We start from the raw sequence: 19,384 nt of genomic DNA on the forward strand, positions 1-19,384 counted from the left end.
TCCACAGAGAGTGACTTGCATTTGAATGGCAATCAACATTCCCCACTCCTTCACCTGTTACCTTTGTTGCAACAAAATCATAGCCCTGTCAATTTTGACTTGCCTGAAGAGTTATTGTTTGAAGTTCCCTTTACATCTTTAGGCAGGACATTCTGTGGGACTCTCTTTCTCTTTCCAAATAACTGCTTGACTTACATCTGCAGGTAGTTTGCTTTCTAGCAGCCCTCTTCTAAAAAAGTAACATACTTTGGAATGATAATTTTAAAATGTCTGCAGTACTTTGGGCTTCTGGCCTGTGGTCATGGCAAAATGCTAATTACATTAGCAAAGAAAATTTTCATTTCCCAACCGCCAGCATCATCTCTTAGAGAGACAAAATTAAAGTGCTATCTTCCAACATTGTGAATTATTATGGTTCTGTTTGCGCAACTATGCAATGCTTCAAGTTTCAACCTAGCAGATTACTTTCTATATCATTAAACAGAAATGGATCATTACAGATTGTCGTCATGCCCACACACTGTAAACAGTCAAGAAACATTGAAATTGGATGCAATGCAGAGGGCGTGCTAAAAGACAACTAAGGAGCACATTTCTGAAAATTTTGGATTCTTGATCCAGGCTCCACTCCTGCTTGTGGGTCAACATGATTAAACCAATGCTCAGGATCTGAAATTGCTAGATTTGCTCTGCATCATAAAAAAGTGTAGCATACTAGGGCAGAAAAAAAGTAGAAAAAAGAAAATTTTGTTTAGTAGAGAGATCAACATTGGCAATATTATTTCAGATAGTGTAGTGAAAGCAAGAGCGGGTAAGTGCATTAGAATCTTTTTAGGATGCAGTTAAGTCTAGTATTGAGAAAATTGTAAGTTTTATAGAATAAGTGAGATAGATGGACTCCCTGATGTATATTTTGTGAAACAAAAGTTCTGTGTTTTTTCTTTTCACAAGAGATTTTCTCCCCCCCCCCAACCCTCACTGCAGTCATCTGTTTGACGAATTATATAGAAACATAGAAAATGGGAGCAGGTGTAGGCCGTTCAGCCCTGTGAGTGGATTCTGCTATTCAACATGATCATGGCTGATTATCCATCCCCAGTGCCTTGTTCCTGCTTTTGCACCATACCCTTTGGTTGCTTTAGCCCTAAGAACTATATGTATCTCCTTCCTAAAAACATACAATACTTTGGTCTCACCACCTGGCAGAGACTGCCATTCGCTCACCACTCTCTGGGTGAAGAAATTTCTCTTTGCCTCAGCCTAAAATGGCCTACCCTGTATGCTTAGGCTATGTTTTGGACTCCTTGGGCAATAGGAACATCCTTCCCATGTTTATCCTATCTAGTTACGTTAGAATTTTATAGATTTCTATGAGATTCCCTGTTCAGTCTTCTAAATGCCTTTGAAAATAATGCTATCTCACCCAGTTTTTCTTCATACATCAGTCCTGCCATCCCAGGAATCAGTCTGATAAACCTTTGTTACACTCTCTCCATAGAGAAAACAGCCTTCCTCAGATAAGGAGACCAAAACTGCATTTTTTGCTCCAGGTGCGGTCTCACCACGGTTCTGTGTAATTCCAGCAAGACATCCATGCTCCTGTATGCAAATCCTCTCGCAATGAAGGCCAACATACCATTTGCGTTCTCACCAGCTACTTCACCTGCTTGCTGCTTTTAGTAACTGGTGTACAAATATATCCACATTCCACTGTTCCATTTTATCACTGTTCAGATAATTATTTGAATTTTTGTTGCCTAAGTGGATAACCTGACATTTATCCACATTATACCTAAACTGTTATATATATTTTGATTTTCCAGTCATAATGAACCATCAAGATTTAGCAATAGTAATTTAGCATATGATAGCTTCAGTTTGAAAATGCTTCATTTTTGTAGGGGTTAGTATTAGTCTTCTATTACTAATCTGTGACTTATATTTGAAAGATATAAATAACAGTTCAATATTTCATATTTCTCTTCAGTTTCTAGATAAAACTGTAACATCACCAGAAACTGTTTCTGTAATGCCTTGTTTACAATACGATACAGTAATACTTGGAAAAATAAAATATTCAGAAATTGTACAGGTAAAACAAAAGAACAAGTAAAAGGTTTTTGATAGAGAACTTGTAATATATTGGTTAATTTGCATACTAAATGAAACAATTTTACAATTGAAATAATAAAATGACCAAGGTCGTAAAAGTCCTATTCAACATCTATGAGCTAAGACTTTGAAAGAAATAACACAGTGTGGAGACTTTCTGAAGAATCATTTTCTTACCGGTGAAAGGTTTGGGGAACAGAAGTCCATCCAGCTACTTGGCAGCTTTTTCGGTCTCCAAGGAATGTCAAGTGTCTGGAGATAGCCTTTCATCCAGTTGAAGCTCCAGTTCAAGACAGCTGTTGGCCAATTTAATTGGTGTACCGCTATGTAGAGTCACCTTTGACCACTGCTTGGTTTAAAAGCAAACCCCACAGTCAAAGTGTTCAAGGCTCATAGTACCAGGATGTCTGGGGCCTTGCAGTGAGGAGAAGAGTGAATAGGAAGCGGGGTCAAGGGAACAGGACAATCAGGTTAGTGATTTTAAAGGTCAAAAAAAGAGGGAGCATCCATATAGTGTGTATGTATATCCACACAAATGCACACATGCACACACATATACATGCCTCTAATCACCCTGGAGAAGGTAGTGGTGAATTCCTTCCTTCAACTGCTACAGTCCTTGAAAACACCCACAATGCTGTGAGAAAAGAATTTCCAGGATTTTGGGCCAATGACAATGAAGCAATGGTGATAAAGTCCAAAACCAGAATGATGTGTGATTTGAGGGCAATCTGTGCTTTCTGCACTTTTCCTTCTAGTAGTAGAGATCACAGGTTTGGAAGGTGCTGCTAAGGACTTTGGTGAGTCTCTTTAATGCATCTTGTAGACAATACATATTACTGCCTCCATGCATCAATGGTAAAAGGAATGAATCTTGGAACTGGTGTGGAGGTGACAGCCAATTGTTGTCTATTTAGTCCTGAATGGTGTCAAGCTTCTTGATTGTTATTGGAGGTACACCTATCCATGCAGGCAGAGAGTACTCACCCACCCCTCTATTTGTGCCTTGTAAATGGTGCTCAGGCATTGGAGAGACAGGAGGTGAGTACTTCACCATAGAATTCCTCATCTTTGACCTGCTGCAGTGTCTGGTATGTGCATGGCCAGTCCAGTTCTGTTTCTGGGTTTGTCGAAACAATGAGTTCGAATCACACTTATTTAATTTATGCTTATTTGTCATTGATATACATTTGTACTCTAGACTCAATGATATGTCCTTAAAGGGCTTTTTTCCACTTCTACACTTTTCTTAAGTACTAATACCCTGATCAACTTGCTTAAACTTTTAACTTGTTGCTTTAAATTTGACCCTTTGTATATCTGATACTCGTTTATCCCCAGACAAGCTACTTCATGGTCACAATATCAATGAAATGTCATCACTTCTATACCCAAGGTTACTATCTGATTCATCTGTCATTTATTTACCTCTATAAAGAAACAGTGATGCTTATGATGAAAATGTCCCAGTGTCACAAGGGTTCACTTTTACATCCAAAATAAGCAATCACTGGTGACTTTCTCACCCTTCACTACAAGGTTGTCTGCAATTATTTGGATTAATTTCAGAAGTTCTCTATGACATTTTAAGTATATTTCTTCCCCTAAAGTGTTTTATGTAAGAATGAACATTAGAAAGACTTGGGATTCATGCAATCTGGCAGACAGTGTGAGATTATATTCCTTTTTTCGTTTCTTCAAAATGCAGCCAAGGCAATTAGTAATTGTATTAAAAACTGAAGTTTAAAATGATTAGAATATTTGTTAAGCTTAAAAAATGCACAAGTAATCCAAATAATATTGACCCAAATCCTTCTTGTTTAAGTATAAATTAGGTAAATGTGATGGATTATAATGTTTCAAATTAAATAATCCTTCCCAACATCATTGGAAAATTTAGGATGGGAACAATTCTTGAATGTCACCACAAATCTTTGAAAAATTGCTTTGGCTGTCACAGTAACATATCACAGATGAACTACCAAACACCCTTGCCTGCTTATTCTGTGAAGGGTGGAATGTTAATGATTTGGCACCCCACGCCACATATTACTTGTTTACCACTGAGGTCATGGGAATCTGTTGAATAATGTACCAAATGATTCACAATAGCTGCCGTACTTTTAGAGATGTACTGCAGAGAAACAGGCCCTTTGGCCCAACTCATCCAAGCCATTGTTTCTCTGTTTGTCTGTTCTGATCCTCTGATTTCTCCTTTCACCATGTGGTGAAATGCAAGTGCTCCCCCACCACTAACTTATCTTAAAAAAATAAGAATAATATTAGTAAGATGCCAAAACCTACAATTATGACACTACAAGTTGGAAGTGCTTGTCAAATATTGCCTTATGGTCTTTTTCTTATATTTAGAAAAAAGTTCATAAGATATGAGTATCGCCTGCAACTACAGCCTTTTTGTCTTTAGTTGCCTTCAGAACGTGGTAATGAGCTGCCTCCTTCAACCATTGCCATTTATCCAGTGTGGGCATTTACACAGTGGTGATGGAAATGGAGTTCCAGAATTTGAGTCCACTGACATTGAAGCAACAGTGATATGGCTCAAAATCAGGATGATGTATCACGTGGAGGGGACACCCATGTGCTTGTACTTCAAACTGTCTACCTCCCTTGTCCTTTGACATCGGAGAGGCCACGGATTGCATAGAATCCCTACGAGATGAAAGCAGGTCATTCAGCCTATTGAGTCCACACTGATCCTCCAAAGAGCATCGCACCCAAACACACCCTCCTACCCTATTCCTGTAACCCTACATATCCCATGGCCAATCCACCTTACCTTCTTTGAACTGTAAGAGGGAACAGAGTACCCAGACGAAACCTATGCAGACATAGGGAGAATGGGGAAATTCTACACAGACAGTCATCTGAGAGTGGAACTGAACTTGTGTCCCTGGCACTATGAGACAACAGTGCTAACTACTGACCCATTATGCCACAACAGTTCCAGATGTGGCCTCCTCCACATCAGGGAAAGAAAGAGGAGTCTTGGGGACCACTTTGCGGAACACCAAAGCTTGGTTCGCAATAAACAACTGCACCTCCCAGTCGCGAACCATTTCAACTCCCCCTCCCATTCCTCAGATGACATGTCCATCATGGGTCTCCTGCAGTGCTACAACATTGCCACCCGAAGGCTGCAGGAGCAGCACCTCATATTCCGCTTGGGAACCCTGCAGCCCGATGGTATCAATGTGGACTTCACAATCTTCAAAATCTCCCCTTCCCCTACCGCATCCCAAAAGCAGCCCAACTTGTCCATGCCTCCCTAACCTGTCCTTTCTCCCACCTATCCCCTCCTCCCACCTCAAGCCCCACCCCCACCTCCTACCTACTAAACTCATCCCACCCCCTTGACTTGTCCATTCTCCCTGGACTGACCAATCCCCTTCCTAACTCCCCACCTACACTTAGCTTTACTGGCTCCACCCCTGCCTCTTTGACCTGACTGCGTCCTCTGCACCTATCTTCCCCTTTATCCATCTTCTGTCCGGCTCACCCCTCTCCCTATGTAATTCAGAACAGGATCTAGGCCCAATACATCAGCTTTCCTGCTCCTCTGATGCTGCTTGGCCTGCTGTTTTCATCTCGCTCTACACCTTGTTATCTCAGATTCTCCAACATCTGCAGTTCCTACTATCTCTCAAACCATAACTATCTTCCTGATTGTGTCACTAGATAGAATCTTCCACCTTCCATACTTAGCAAGTAACTAGCAGTAGAACAGTAATTGGCCAGTTTGGATTTGTCTAGCAAACAAGGATGTAAGAACTGAACAATTTTTCTGCTTCACTTTAAACAAAAAGTTCCCTTTCTCTTTGGGTGATTTATTTGACCTGGCTTTAAACTGAGAAGCAGCAAGAAACACAGAAGCCCTTCTTATAGCCTCAAAAGACAGTAGATTTGGTTGGTGAAATGGTTTTGTTGAACAAAATGCAATATTCAGCACTAACATAGAGTCAATCAATTGTTATAAATGTTCAGAACTGCATTTGGAAGGTATTTGTGAGCATTGGGCAATTTCAGCATAATGATAACACAGCCAATTTTTTTTTCCTTTATTCATTAACTAGATGAGGGTATTGCTGGCTAGACAGCATTTCTTACCCATCCCTAATTGTTCAGAGGGTAGTTAAGAGTCAACCACATTGCTGAGGGTCTGGAGTCACATGTAGGTAAGGATGGCAGTTTCCTCCCCTAAAGATCATTAGTGAACGAGATGGGTTTTTCCTGACAATCAGCAATAAATTCATCATCATTATTATGTAATTAATTCTAGATATTTATTGAATTCAAATTTCACCATCTGCTATGGCAGGATTTGAACCTGGGTCCCAGGATGTTTCCTGGGTCTCTGGGTTAACAGTCCAGTGATAATACCACAAGGCCATCACTTCCCCTTATCTTCTCAGACAAGTTCAAATCTGAAGAAGGTTCCCAACCAAAAGCGTCAATATTCCTGCTTCTCTGACGCCACCTGGTCTGCTGTTTTCCTCCAGTTTCACAGTTTATTATCACTGACTCCAGTACCTGCAGTTCTTGCTACCTGAAATCAGTTATTGCCTCGCGCCATGCTCTTTGGGAGCCCCATGCTGGGTCCATATGCACCTGGAAAAAAACAGGAAGCCAGTTTTGTTTCAATTATTTTGAACTTGATTGCAATTATTGCAAAAAAGGGGAATAGATTAGAGACACTGGGTAATGATAATCACAGCAATCTGTATACTCGGAATAATTTTGTTCACAGAACAGAAGAAAAACATGGGGGTGGTGCAAGGGGCCAGAACTGGGCAAAGGGACGATTAGGCACCAGTATGATTCTCCCTAGGTCCTACATTCCCAAGAAATTATTCTGTGCTCCAAGATAATATCTGAATGCAATGAAGTTGATTTATGTTTTATCTCATTAAATACTACCATGCTTATCTTTCCTCTAAAGGATTCGTCCAGAAGAAAAAAGATTTTGGTGACTCAGTTGTTAATCACTTCATGATGAGTTGGAACAAATTTACTGGTGCCTTTCTTCCCTTGCTTTCTCACCTGAACTCTTTCCTTCCCTTTACTCCTTCCCTTTACTCCTTGTACTTTGGAGACTTCTTTCACTTTCACAAGATACTGCACCCAGGAGTCGAGCCAAAAACTGAAAAAGCTGATATCTGATATGTGAATTAGAGGAGCCAATCAGTGATGTCTACACAATTAGATGCAGTCATGCAGTTCAGCCACTAACTACAAAGTGAAAAAGTAAGAAATGCCCTTTCTTGACAGAGTGCCACTTCAATCAGTTCTGCATGAAACAGAATTTACTGAACATATCCTATATAAATTCCAAGCCAATATAAGGTATGTCAGTCATGACCATGCCAGGTTAAGTAATAGCAATTGAGTTCTGATGTGTTTTATGTTGTTAAATCTCTGGACCTTTGTTCCAATTTTGAGATCAAATGTGTTTACTCTGTATAGTTATAGAGTCATAAAGTCATACAGCATAGAAACCGACTCTTCAGCCTAAATAATACAGGTCAACCATGTTCGCAAACTAAACTAGTCCCACCTATTTGCACTTAGCCCATCTCCCTCCAAACTGCTCTATTTATGAACTTATCCAAAGGTACTTTAAATGTTGTAACTGTACCTTCATCCATCACTTTCTCGGGCGATTCATTCCACAGATGAAACACTATCTGTGTAAAAAAAGTTGCCTTCACGTCTTTTTTTGTGCATTTTTCTCCCCCACCTTAACAATATGCCTCCTAGTTTTGAACTCCTCCACCCTTGTCATTCATCTTATTTATGTCCCTTATGATATTATAAACCTCAATAAGGCCACCACTCAATCTCCAATGCTCTAAAGAAAAAAGCCCCAGCCTTTCCAGTGTACTTTTATAACTCCAATACTCCATTCCTGACAACATGCTGGTAAATGTTTTCTGAATCCTCTCCAGTTTAACAATGTCCTTCCCGTAACAATAATAAAACTTAGTAAGGCTTATGCTGAATCAGTCTATGATTAAGTGACTATGTGTTGGAAGAAATGGAAGGAAGAAATCACCTATCCTCAACCTGAGCTTGAGCTGACAGCAAGATACAAAGGTGATTTTATCCATTTTCAGATAATTGGAAGACATCAAAATGGAAGATTTGAAAGGAATTCATTTCTTTCTCAAATAAAACTAGAACACATTTCCTTATTCATAGTCACATAAAGTATATGCTGATTTTACAAATTGAGTTATATATCAAGAAAGATTTGCAATGTAAACAATTCAACTGAGGTGCACCTTCAACTCCAAATGTTAAGCTTCATATATTTTCCTTCAAAATCAAGAAACATTATGGGTTAACTATATGTTGTGCATGGTTAGTATAATAACATGTTTCCAGTATGAGAAATATTCTTAAGTGGTGCAATTAAGTGCCATATTTCTATCTGTAAGTTATGTTGGTTTCTTAATTTAAAAGAGGAAACTTATATTTTAAACTAAATGTTTCTGAGTCATAAACTGGCGGTTGGATGTTTGTGATTTTTTTTAAATACATCAATAAATATGTAAAGTTAACACACTTGGCAACTGGTTCATATGGGCATTCAAAATGTTGCAACATCCTAAAATAGACATATTAGGCTTTTCCACCAATATTTCACGTTTCTTTTGCTTTGAACATTTAATGTGACCCTTTGTTTCACCTTTTCAGCTTGCAAATGAAGTAGAATGATGAAAGTGCGTAGGCCCGTGTGTAGGTGGTGTGGGAGGAAGCAGCAGTGAGAAGTAACTCTCCGCTGATAAGCAGTTAAGCAGCTTCCTGTACATTCAGGAAAATGTAGCAGTGTACATTATAGGCAGGGATTACCACAGAGTGAGTGAGAAAGAGAGAGAGTGAGAAGGGGAAACAAGTACCAATTTTCTGCTGAATATTTTAACTTCAACTGTTCGTGAGTACTACGAGCAGCAAACAGAGAACACAAGGGGGGCCGAAATTTGACTTTGCCTTGAATGGGCTTAAACTTGAGAAGTTGAGCAGTTAAACTTGTTTCAAAGTCCAATTTTGCTGCTCTTGTGAGCATTGCAGTGTGAAGTGTGCCGATGGAATTGTGAAACTCTTTAAAATACATGCCTGTTCCTGCCCTTTTTCTGCCTCATTCTATTATGTACTCTCTGCACTTTTAGAAATAAACTTCAAGGACTTGGTTTGATCAACAGTCAGCTGCTGCCATGCTGGTGTAAAACACATTTTAAATACATTCTTTTTGTTGGTAAGTAGCTTTTTGAACTATTTCCTCTTTTCATTTGATTAAAGTGATGTGGCACTTTGCTTTATAACAGTGATAGAAAAATGATTAATTGTTTCATAATTATGCATTAAGAAATTAGAGTAAGATTAGTCCAACATAACTTGAGAAAAGACATATATAACATTGCATTTTCTTTTGTAGAATGTAACAAGTTTATTCACTTGTTTATCTGTCTTGTATCACGTGAATGAAGCAGAATTCGCTGGGATGAAATTCTCGGATTCATAAACAGATTTTTATACTGAATGCAACTGAATGTACAAATGACTTTAATTATAGATTTTTTAAAAAACTATATGCCCATTGATAAAAATAGATCCATTATGTTGTTACTAAATTCTTTTGTGAACTGATAGAACTGCTTTGCTCTGAAAATTGTTTAAGCATTCTGAGGCCTTTTTAGCAAAGACAGACCAATGAAGGAGGGCCATATGGATAAAATGTTTTTTTTCTCTGTTTCACCTTTGGTGTAATTTAGCAATAGCCTATTTCTAGATTTGCTTTAAACATGATTGCATTCATATCAAAAATAAGCCTTGTGTAGGATTGAAACTTGTAAAACTCATGCTTAAAGTTACCATATTTAAATTAAATTTGAATATATTTATAAAAGAAACAGACGGTTGAAGTATAAGCGCTTTCTGTTAAGTTATGCCCAGTATGAACAATATATCCATTGTGATATGGTTATCTACAACACGTTAATAATTTTCACATGATGCTATCTCCTAGTTTATGAGACTGAAAATTGAAGGATAATGGGAAACTGAAATTCAAATGAACTAGTTGGTCAAGAATAGATACACACTTTCTTATCTTCTGTTTCAACATCTTGTTTATGTTTAACACTAGCAAGCATTCATGATCATTGCCATAAGCTTGGCAGAATTAAAATATGCTATCAATAATCAATTTATACACTATTCAGGATACACTCATCCTAAGGGAGACAGTCCAGCTCCAAGAGACTTTCCAATTACCATGATGAATAATAATCTTGCGCACAGTTTTGTTTCTAGAATGGTCAACGCCTTTTAAGCAAGTACAGAATATTCTCTCAGGGAAACGGCATGTAAAACCCAAAATCTTTTTAATTTCATCATACTATCCATTTGCAATGAAATTCTTCCAGCTGTAAATTCCTGTTAAATGAAGAACAGCCGCTTGATTTTTATTCCTTTCTGAGTATTAGCTATAAATGACCAAATGCTATATCATGCTTAGAAAAAGAACAACAAGACCAATTAAAAGTGTGAACAGTTATAATCAATAAGAATATTAGGAAAATTGTGTTATACAATATAGACTAGCCAATTAAGATAAAATCACTGATTCATGTAAAATATTACATGGCTTAATTATTAGAATTTGTGACCTCACATAAGAATGGGGGTGTGTAAGCAGTGAGTATCAAACAAATATGAATCTAACTTGAATCATATGTAAAACAAAGAAGAGTGATAAGAAATTCAGAATAAGCAATAGCATTAATTATCCACATTATGAGAGGCTCAAAATGTAACTGAATGTAATAAGAGTGGAAAGATAAGTTTTGATGGCATTTTCATGTTCTTATTTTCCGTTACATTATTATGATCTTAGTTGGATGTAGTGCAAAGGAATATGAGTAATGGAGCAATCGTATAGTCTATTTGTTTCAGAGATACAGCATTTGTGTGCCTTTTATTAAACTGTCCCACTTTACATGTCTTGAATCATACATGTGATGTGCACAGAATAGTACGAGAATTTATTTCAGTATTGATTAGAATAGTTAACTTTTCAGTAAAACAAGCTACAGTGATCAAGCACACATCCAGCCTGGCCATGCTGATAACAAAGCGTGGAGCTGGATGATCACAGCAAGCCAAGCAGCATCTTAGGAGCGCTGCTCCTAAGATGCTGCTTGGCCTGCTGTGTTCATCCAGCTCCACACTTTGTTATCTCGGACTCTCCAGCATCTGCAGTACCCATTATCTCTGACCATGCTGATGTTGAAATTTAAATTCTGTTCAATGTTTTTAATGACCATCTCTATTAGATCAAAAAACCTATAGATCTACATATACATGTTGATGTACATGTCTCATTCGCAAAACATACTAGAAACTAAGTATTGTTTTAAGACTTAGCTCCATGCCCTTGTTCTTGCCGCAAAACTGTATATTTTTTCTTTCAACTTTCTCTTCCTGTTCCTTTAAAAACCACCACTAAATCTTCTTCCATCTCCACTTCAGCTGGTGTATTCCCTCACTGCATTAAGAAACATTCCCTAATATTGGCCCAGCTTCCTTTCCCATACACCTTAGATCTGGGTCCCCTGATTATCAAACCTTCCATGAAGTTTCTACTGTTCATTATCTTGAGCAACTTTAGCAAACCACTCAACCTTTTTTGTTCAGATGAGAACATCTCCAATTTCTCGACACAAGTGAAGCTCTTCACTTTGGTACCGTAAGGCATGAATATCCTTCCCAGTGCATGATGTTGTAACAAATTACCATAACACCCTTTTTTTTGTACTCCATGTTTTGATTAAAAGCCATGGATGCTATTCATTTTTGTTTTTAACATCTTTCTAAAGTTGTCTTGCCACTTCCAAAAATGTGTGCATGTGCAGGTATGTCAATTCCTCTATTGCCCTCCAAATCCCACCACCCCACGCACGCATTCCGTCACTTTCTTTGTGTTGCTTCTCCTTTGATATCAAAATGAATCAGTTCACACTTCTCTGCATGAAATTTCACCAGCCACTTGCCCAATCTTTTCACAAGCCTGGCTATATCCTCCTGTCTGTTTGAATTTCCTTATTTACTGGATTTGTAAGTTCCATATTATTGACAAATTTTTAAATTGTGATCTGTATACTAAGGCATTAACAATTATCTAAAAGGGCAGTGATCTTGATACTGACCCCTGAGAAATATAATTTAATCTTTCCTTTGGTTTTAACAACTCCATGGTGGCTTTAGTTTATTAGCCCATGCTTTACTGTGTACTAATTAATAGTGGTAATGTCACTGGACTAGTAATTCAAAACCCAAAATGTGGAGACATTGATTCAAATCACACAATGATAAATGGTAAAAATTGAATCCCATAAAAATCTGGAATAAAAAGCTAGCTTTATGGTGACCACTACTGATGTTTGTAAAACCTCATCTGGTTCCTTAATGTCCTTTAAGGGAAGGAATCTCTGTATTCTGGCCTATATGTGATTGCAGATCCATAGTAATGCAGTTAACTCTTAACTATCCACTGAGGCAATGACTGTTGGCTCAGGTGGCGATGCTATGTCCTATGAATGAATATTCAAATAAAGCCAAAATTTAGAGAACTCTACTATCAACATGTTAATTGGTTTGCCCTATTGTATTGAAGAATAGCGACTCACCCATACTAACATACATTTCAAAATCCAAATTATACACAAAAACCTACTTGAATCCTGATTGCTAACAGGTTTGTGATTCCCCAAATTTTAAGTAACCTGCCAATATTCACAATAAAAGTCAAATACTTTGACGAAACACCAAGTAGTAACCGGTGTCTGTGGGAGTTAGTACATTCAGGAGACAACAAGACAAGTGAAATAGGACAGGAGAATAATAAATTCACCAGATTTAACTAAAAACATATATTTGTTATGTAAGGAACTAATTTTATCCACTAATTTTCCAACACCTACTTAAACCTCATGACTACTGGCATTTTAGATCTTGAAAAAATAATTAATTTGTGAAACAAAATGTAAAGGCTCTGCCCAGGACCGTAAGAGGCTAAAGAAGGTTGTGTGCATGGCCCAGATCATCGCAGAAGCCAACCTTCCATCCGTGGACTCCATTTACACGCTCACTGCTGCAAAAAGGCTGCCAACATCATCAAAGACCCATTGCAACCTACAGCCTCATCCGTCAGGCAGAGGATACAAAGCCTGAACACACGCACCAGCAGGCTCAGGAACAGGTTCTTCCTGGCTACTATTGGCATGATGTATGGACTCTCTAACCTCACTAATACTGACCTTGCTAGAGTTGGTCTTGCCTAGCGCACACTCTGAGCCACATAACCTCTTGGCCTCTGTCAAAGTTTCCTTTTCCACCGTATGATCTGTGTGTCGTTGCTTACTATGATCTGCCTGTACTGCTTGTAAACAAATTTTTTAACTGTGCTTAAATACACATGATGGTAAGTAAGTCAAATCAACATCCTGACAGATTTTCTCGAAACCCAGTCCAGAGCCTCCATATCCTGCTGGTAGGGTGGAGACCAGAACTGTGCACAATATTCCAAATGTGACCTAACTAATGTTCTACACAGTTCCAGCATGACTTGACAGATTTTGTACACTATGCCCCAACCAGCAAGTTTTGTTGTCCTTTTGATGCAATTCCATTTCAACATGAATCGAACACCAACAATAATGCACTACAAAGACATTGCAGTCAGGAAACAAAATGAATATAGAAATTGTGCTGCTTTTAACTATATCACTCAATAAGTAGTAGTTGCGTTCTCTACCTTTGAACATCACAGTTTAAATTAATGAATATCTTCAATTACTAAAATCCATATCAGACATTCCAAACTTATACTCTACATTCAAGGTTACTTTGTCAAAGCCAAGACAATACAAATATAATCTTGTAGAAGGCTGGTTAACCGAAGTAGCTTATCAAATAATGTCAGTAACTAACTATATGACTAACATTTATTAAATCACTTTGAATAAAATATTGAAATCCTGAATCACCCAAAACTGATCCCTTTCGGGTTTAGGTAAAGGAATTGCAGGAGGCAGGAGAAGCTTATGCAAACTTGATATTTTTAAGATTATATTTTGCTTTGTTGAAATTTCAGCATGAACTTTAAAGACTATGACAGTCGTTTGTTTCAATCTGTCTTCAGTGAGCAGCTTGGAAGAATTATTGCTACCTCATGCAATAGTTGCACGATAGCCTTCTAAGGAAGATATAATAAAGTATTGCTTTAAAAGGTATTATAATTGCCTGGATATAGATATCCTCAAAGATATTGGATATTCCGCACACTAAACTGCAATTTGACTTAGAATTTTGTGATGAGTATGCAATATTTTTCACCACAACAAATTTTTCATTTCTAATAATTTACAGATGAATTGCCATTTAATGGTGCCTTTGCATCCAAACTAGCCACAGCACCTGGAGCCAGCAGGTAGTCTCATCGCAGGCCTGCTTTGTTATGAAGTATATGCAGCACACAGCATGGTACAATCTGGGCTAGCTTCCATTCCAGCACATACTGCGAGCTGCCAAGGTCAACATACAACAGACAGCATGGACCCCTCATCAACATTTTCCACATCATTCAAATCAGTGAAACACACACGTCTTCAGGAAAGGTGAGATGGGAATGACTCAGCAGCAGAGGAATCACTTATGTATAGAACAATTTCATTCAATAGAATAGATATGAGATAAATTTTTGAACATATAGAGTTGAAACAATGTGTGGAAATGATATAACAAAATTCTTGATACTAATTCTTGTTATCGTCTGAAATTCCTGAATAACATAAGGATTGAAATTTTGGAATCAATATTAATTCTACTGGTCGTATGAAGATGCTATGAGTTTACTTGTTGAATGGGCAATCTCCCGACTCTATGCTCATTTAGATAATGTCATTCCAGAAAAAGTAGAGAAACAACGTGGGGGAGAAGCAGATTTGTTGGTGAAACTGTGACTCTCACAGGAATCAGCCTATAATGCTGTCTGGCCCAGGGAATTGAGAGAACTCTGTTTAGTGATGCTTTGTGTTAATTATCCCCCTACAACTTGGCTTCTGTGTCACAGAAAAGAAAGATTAGCCAGGCTCCTGCTGCTGGTTGCAACTGGAAGCTGATGTGTGGATTTCTAGCTAGGATCTTGCTTGTCGGTGATTCCCTCCATGGCAACAATATATGCTGATTTGCATCCTGCTGATTTCTTTCCCTCTGCTGTGTAGTTCATTTGACATCATTGGCATCCGTCTCCATTGAAGAATTATGGGATGAACAGACAAAATAAAATAATTTGTCCCAAGACCTTAGAAGTCCCAGGGGCTCCATCAGGCCTCTTTATTTGTTAACTCAGTACATCTTATATCTTTGAAAATTAGCAAAACTGTTCACTGCAATGACAACACAGCATTTCTGTCAATGCTTGCCACTTTCCTATCGACTAGATAAGGCAAGGATACATGGGGCTCTGTTACCTCTTGCACATAGAAATCTTTGATGATCTCCACAATATCCCTTTTAACAGTCAGCTTTGGGCAGCATCAGTGCAACTTGTGAAGTGGTCTTCCACTCAGGAGACAGGGGCTGTTATATTTATTGGAGATGCATTGAAAAATAAGGAACATGGGCAAGCATAAAAGAACAGGGGCTGTGTGGGTGTTGCACTTGTTCCAAGTTTCCTTGATCTTCTATGTCAAATATTTACGTAGTACCCCAATTTTGAATGCGTGCAGGTACAAATATGCTTCCTTTGCTGAATCCTGCCCCTCATAACTATACTGACAATAGAGAATGCCGAGAAATTATTTTCAGTTCTTGACTTGCCCTATTGCAAAGCTGCAGCACCTATTTTCCTTCAGTCTCTGAGAGATGCTGTTGACACTGAGAACCCAACATGCATGTTTGATTAACCTGCCACATAGGAAGGCCATCACAAAGGACATGTAGACCTGGAATTGGCAGTGGCCAAAACTATTTACAATATGCAATAGAATATAAGAATATATTTATAGAAAAGTATACATAATATAGAATACAATAGAAACATGACAATAAGTGAAAACATAGCCATTAAGCCTATGCACTATTCAATCAGAAAAGAAAGTTTCAGCTGCTAGCACTTAGTAATTTTAAACCTTCCTTTTCATATGACAACATGTTTTTGTTTATGGTCTTTAGACAATGGATCCACATTTAACCAAAAACGCACCAGTCATGGAACTGATAGGATCGTGATTTCACCCTTCTGTTAAAATCAGATCTGATGGGAAATTGGAATCTGAATTTTACAGTTTCCTATCAGGTGAAATAGGTTAAAACTACTCCAAAATATTTTGTTGGAATGCTTTCAAAGTGAGCATTTGGTGCCGATTTCCATGAAGTGGTCCTTGGTTAGAAAACCTACCCTCCTTTATCTATTGGTCTTCTATTGGGACCAAAAGACTATTTCTACCACTTTGCAGCTTCCTGGTTGAAATTAGGTTGTGAATGAGTCAAAATTTCCACCATATTAAAATCTTCAAAACCATTGAGATCACGGGCACCGGCAACCATATAGTCATAATTTCATCAATCTTCCTCATGATCAGTCCCTCAAGCTAAATATGAAAATGTGGAACTTTGATGCAATGTTAGACCAGGTGCAAAATTTCCCTTGGTTCAGTAAGTAGGACAGCTTCTTTTTTTACCTTCCACATTCCACTGCTTCCATCTCCATCACCCTTCTCCTAGTCAGAAATTAATCCATAGATTTATGACCTACAAATTAAGTCCCTCAACTTGTCAGAAATGTTTAACAGGTGAAACAGCAGTTGTGTAGAGGAAATGTCACTTTCAACCAGATTTTCACCAAGTTGGCTACTGGTCCCTTTCTAAACTCCTGACCATGTTGTCAGGCTTTCCAGTGTTGGGTGTGCCTTTTATAGGTTTGATGGATATGGGCTGGATGGGTCATGAACCCTTACCCAGCACTCATAAACTGCACTGCAGAAATATGCACGTACTACTCTACAAGTGCAGATTCCACACAATCACTCAGAGGTGGAATCAAATTGGGATCCCTGGCACTGTGAGGCAGCAGCGCTAAACACTGAGACACTGTGTTGCCCCAATTCAATCTTTTGAACGAAAATACTTCCTGTTGACAGTCTAAAACTCAGGGACAGTATCCATTTGTGGCTTATTAAAGAAGTTGAGGATAATGTTATACTTAAAGAAGAGATTTAATAACTTTGCAAAGAATAGTAATGACTCTAAGGATTGGGTGTGCTTTTGAAACCAGCAAAAGTGCACTAAAATATTGACTAAAAACAAAGGAATCTGAGAGTAGATGAGCCATAAACCATGGAGAAAGCGAAGGGACAGTACAATACTGTCTTGTTTGGCTGGGCCCAAGGGACTACCACAAAATGAGGCACTCACTTTTCTTCCTATTTTTTACCACAAATTGGGAAAAAAGCAGGTTGGTCTCTCACATTGTATTATCCTGTTCCAACTGTATTACAGCTGGAGAAGCAGAAACAAGTTTCAGAAATGTTATTTGCAGCTCAATAGCTCTAACGGCAAGCAAGCAGGCTGATACCTTGACCACCTACCATAATATTGCACCAGCTCAGAGACAGGTGAGAGGATACTGGGCTAGCCATATATTTTACATACTACCTACCCCTCCCCTTCAAATCTGGAGGGGGATAGGGCATAAAAGTCCCCTGTAGGTTTGCTACTGATACAAAGCTAAATGGGAATGTAAGTTGTGTGGTGGACATAAAGAGGCTGCAATGAGATATAAATAGATTAATTCAGTAAGGAACAAATGGCAAATGGAACATAATGCTGGAAGTGTGAAGTCATAAGAATGGGAAATCCAAATGTTAATCTTTATTAATTTTTCCCATGAACTCTCTCAGCTCTGAGGCAAACAATCCCCACTTTTCAACCCCTGTGATTGAAGGGAATATTTCCTGCCCCATCCCCAACTGGACAATGTTTCAGAGGGGCAGAATATCACAACTTAGTCTGATTCAATATGTATATATTTAGCCCTAACAGAATAGCCAACGTGAGATCCTAGTTTCCTTACTTACTAACTTCTAAATCTGACTTGCTGGGACTAATTGAATTGCCCAATCAGTTCTCCACCAGGATCATCATTGTCAATACTGGCCTGATCTGGTACTGATTGAATCAGTTCCTTCTGCTCTGCTGCTTGATGAGCTAGGTCAGAAGTCACATGATACCAGATTATGGTCTAACAGGATTATTTGAAATCACACAAGCTTTCAGAGCGCACCCCCTTCATCAGGTGTGAGAGAGGAAAACACGCAGACACAATTTGCAGACAGAGAGATCAAATAATCATTCAACTGGTGTGAGTGGAGAGTCAGATAATAGGTCTCTGCAGGTGATGAAGAAAGTTAGACAGGAAGTAAAGTATTTATAAAGTCAATGTCAGTGCTGTGCTGTCATGGCAATCAGGCAGAGCCATAGGAATATACAAAAGGTGATATCTCAGGTCAGATACTGAATTGTAGGTGTGAGGTCTTGTTCAGAATCTGTCTCAGAGTTTTAACCTAGCATCAGGCTGATTTTATACAGAAAGTTGGAATTTATAAAATGCCACACATACTGAATGTAACTACAAACTGTGCTATTTTTCCAAAAAAAGAATGTGAAGGGAGAGAGAGAGAATGAGAGAGTGTGTGTGTGTGTGTGTGCATGTATGAAAGTGTGTGTATATGTGTAAGTGTGAGAGAGTATAATAAGTAATTAAAAACTTTACCAACTAATTAAGGTAGAGAGATCATAACAGTTTATCAAGGTGATGGTGTCAAAACAAGAAAGTAAGGAAGATTTTACAGCTACAGAGCAGAGCAGTGGGGTCAGCTGTACCACAATATGAGCCCAAGTTCACTGTTGAGGCCGTTTTCATGGACAGGGAACTTGGCTATCAGTCCCTGCTTGGTGATCCTGCATTGTTATGTAATTTTGAATCTGCCTCGGAGGATACGTACCCGAAGATCCGAGGCTGAATACCCTTGAACACTGGCGGTTTCCACAACTGGAAGGGGACATTGCTGTCTGGCGATTGTTGCATGGTGTCCATTCACCCATTGTTTTACCATCTGCATGGCCTCACCAACATCCAATACTTTGGGGCATCCTTGCCTGTAGCATATGAGGTGGACAAAATTGGCCGAGT

At 38.5% G+C, this 19,384-nt stretch overlaps 1 protein-coding gene across 3 annotated transcripts in view; it reads left to right on the plus strand.

Annotated features, from left to right (window-relative positions):
- Positions 1 to 8,920: 8,920 nt before the first annotated feature.
- LOC125462719 (receptor-type tyrosine-protein phosphatase R-like) overlaps positions 8,921 to 19,384 on the plus strand; it is a 90,658-nt gene continuing 80,194 nt past the window's right edge. The window contains exons 1-3 of one of the 3 annotated variants that reach the window (XM_048552991.2): positions 8,921 to 9,064; positions 9,300 to 9,385; positions 14,560 to 14,807. In XM_048552991.2, coding sequence (XP_048408948.1) covers positions 14,671 to 14,807 — 137 coding nt within the window. In that variant the 5' untranslated portion in view covers positions 8,921 to 9,064; positions 9,300 to 9,385; positions 14,560 to 14,670. Of the gene's footprint in view, positions 9,386 to 14,559; positions 14,808 to 19,384 lie in introns of all 3 variants that reach the window. The other 2 variants (XM_048552992.2, XM_059653224.1) reach the window with 2 other exon arrangements.

The sequence above is a fragment of the Stegostoma tigrinum genome, chromosome 21 (assembly GCF_030684315.1).
Source record: "Stegostoma tigrinum isolate sSteTig4 chromosome 21, sSteTig4.hap1, whole genome shotgun sequence".
Lineage (NCBI taxonomy): Eukaryota > Metazoa > Chordata > Chondrichthyes > Orectolobiformes > Stegostomatidae > Stegostoma > Stegostoma tigrinum.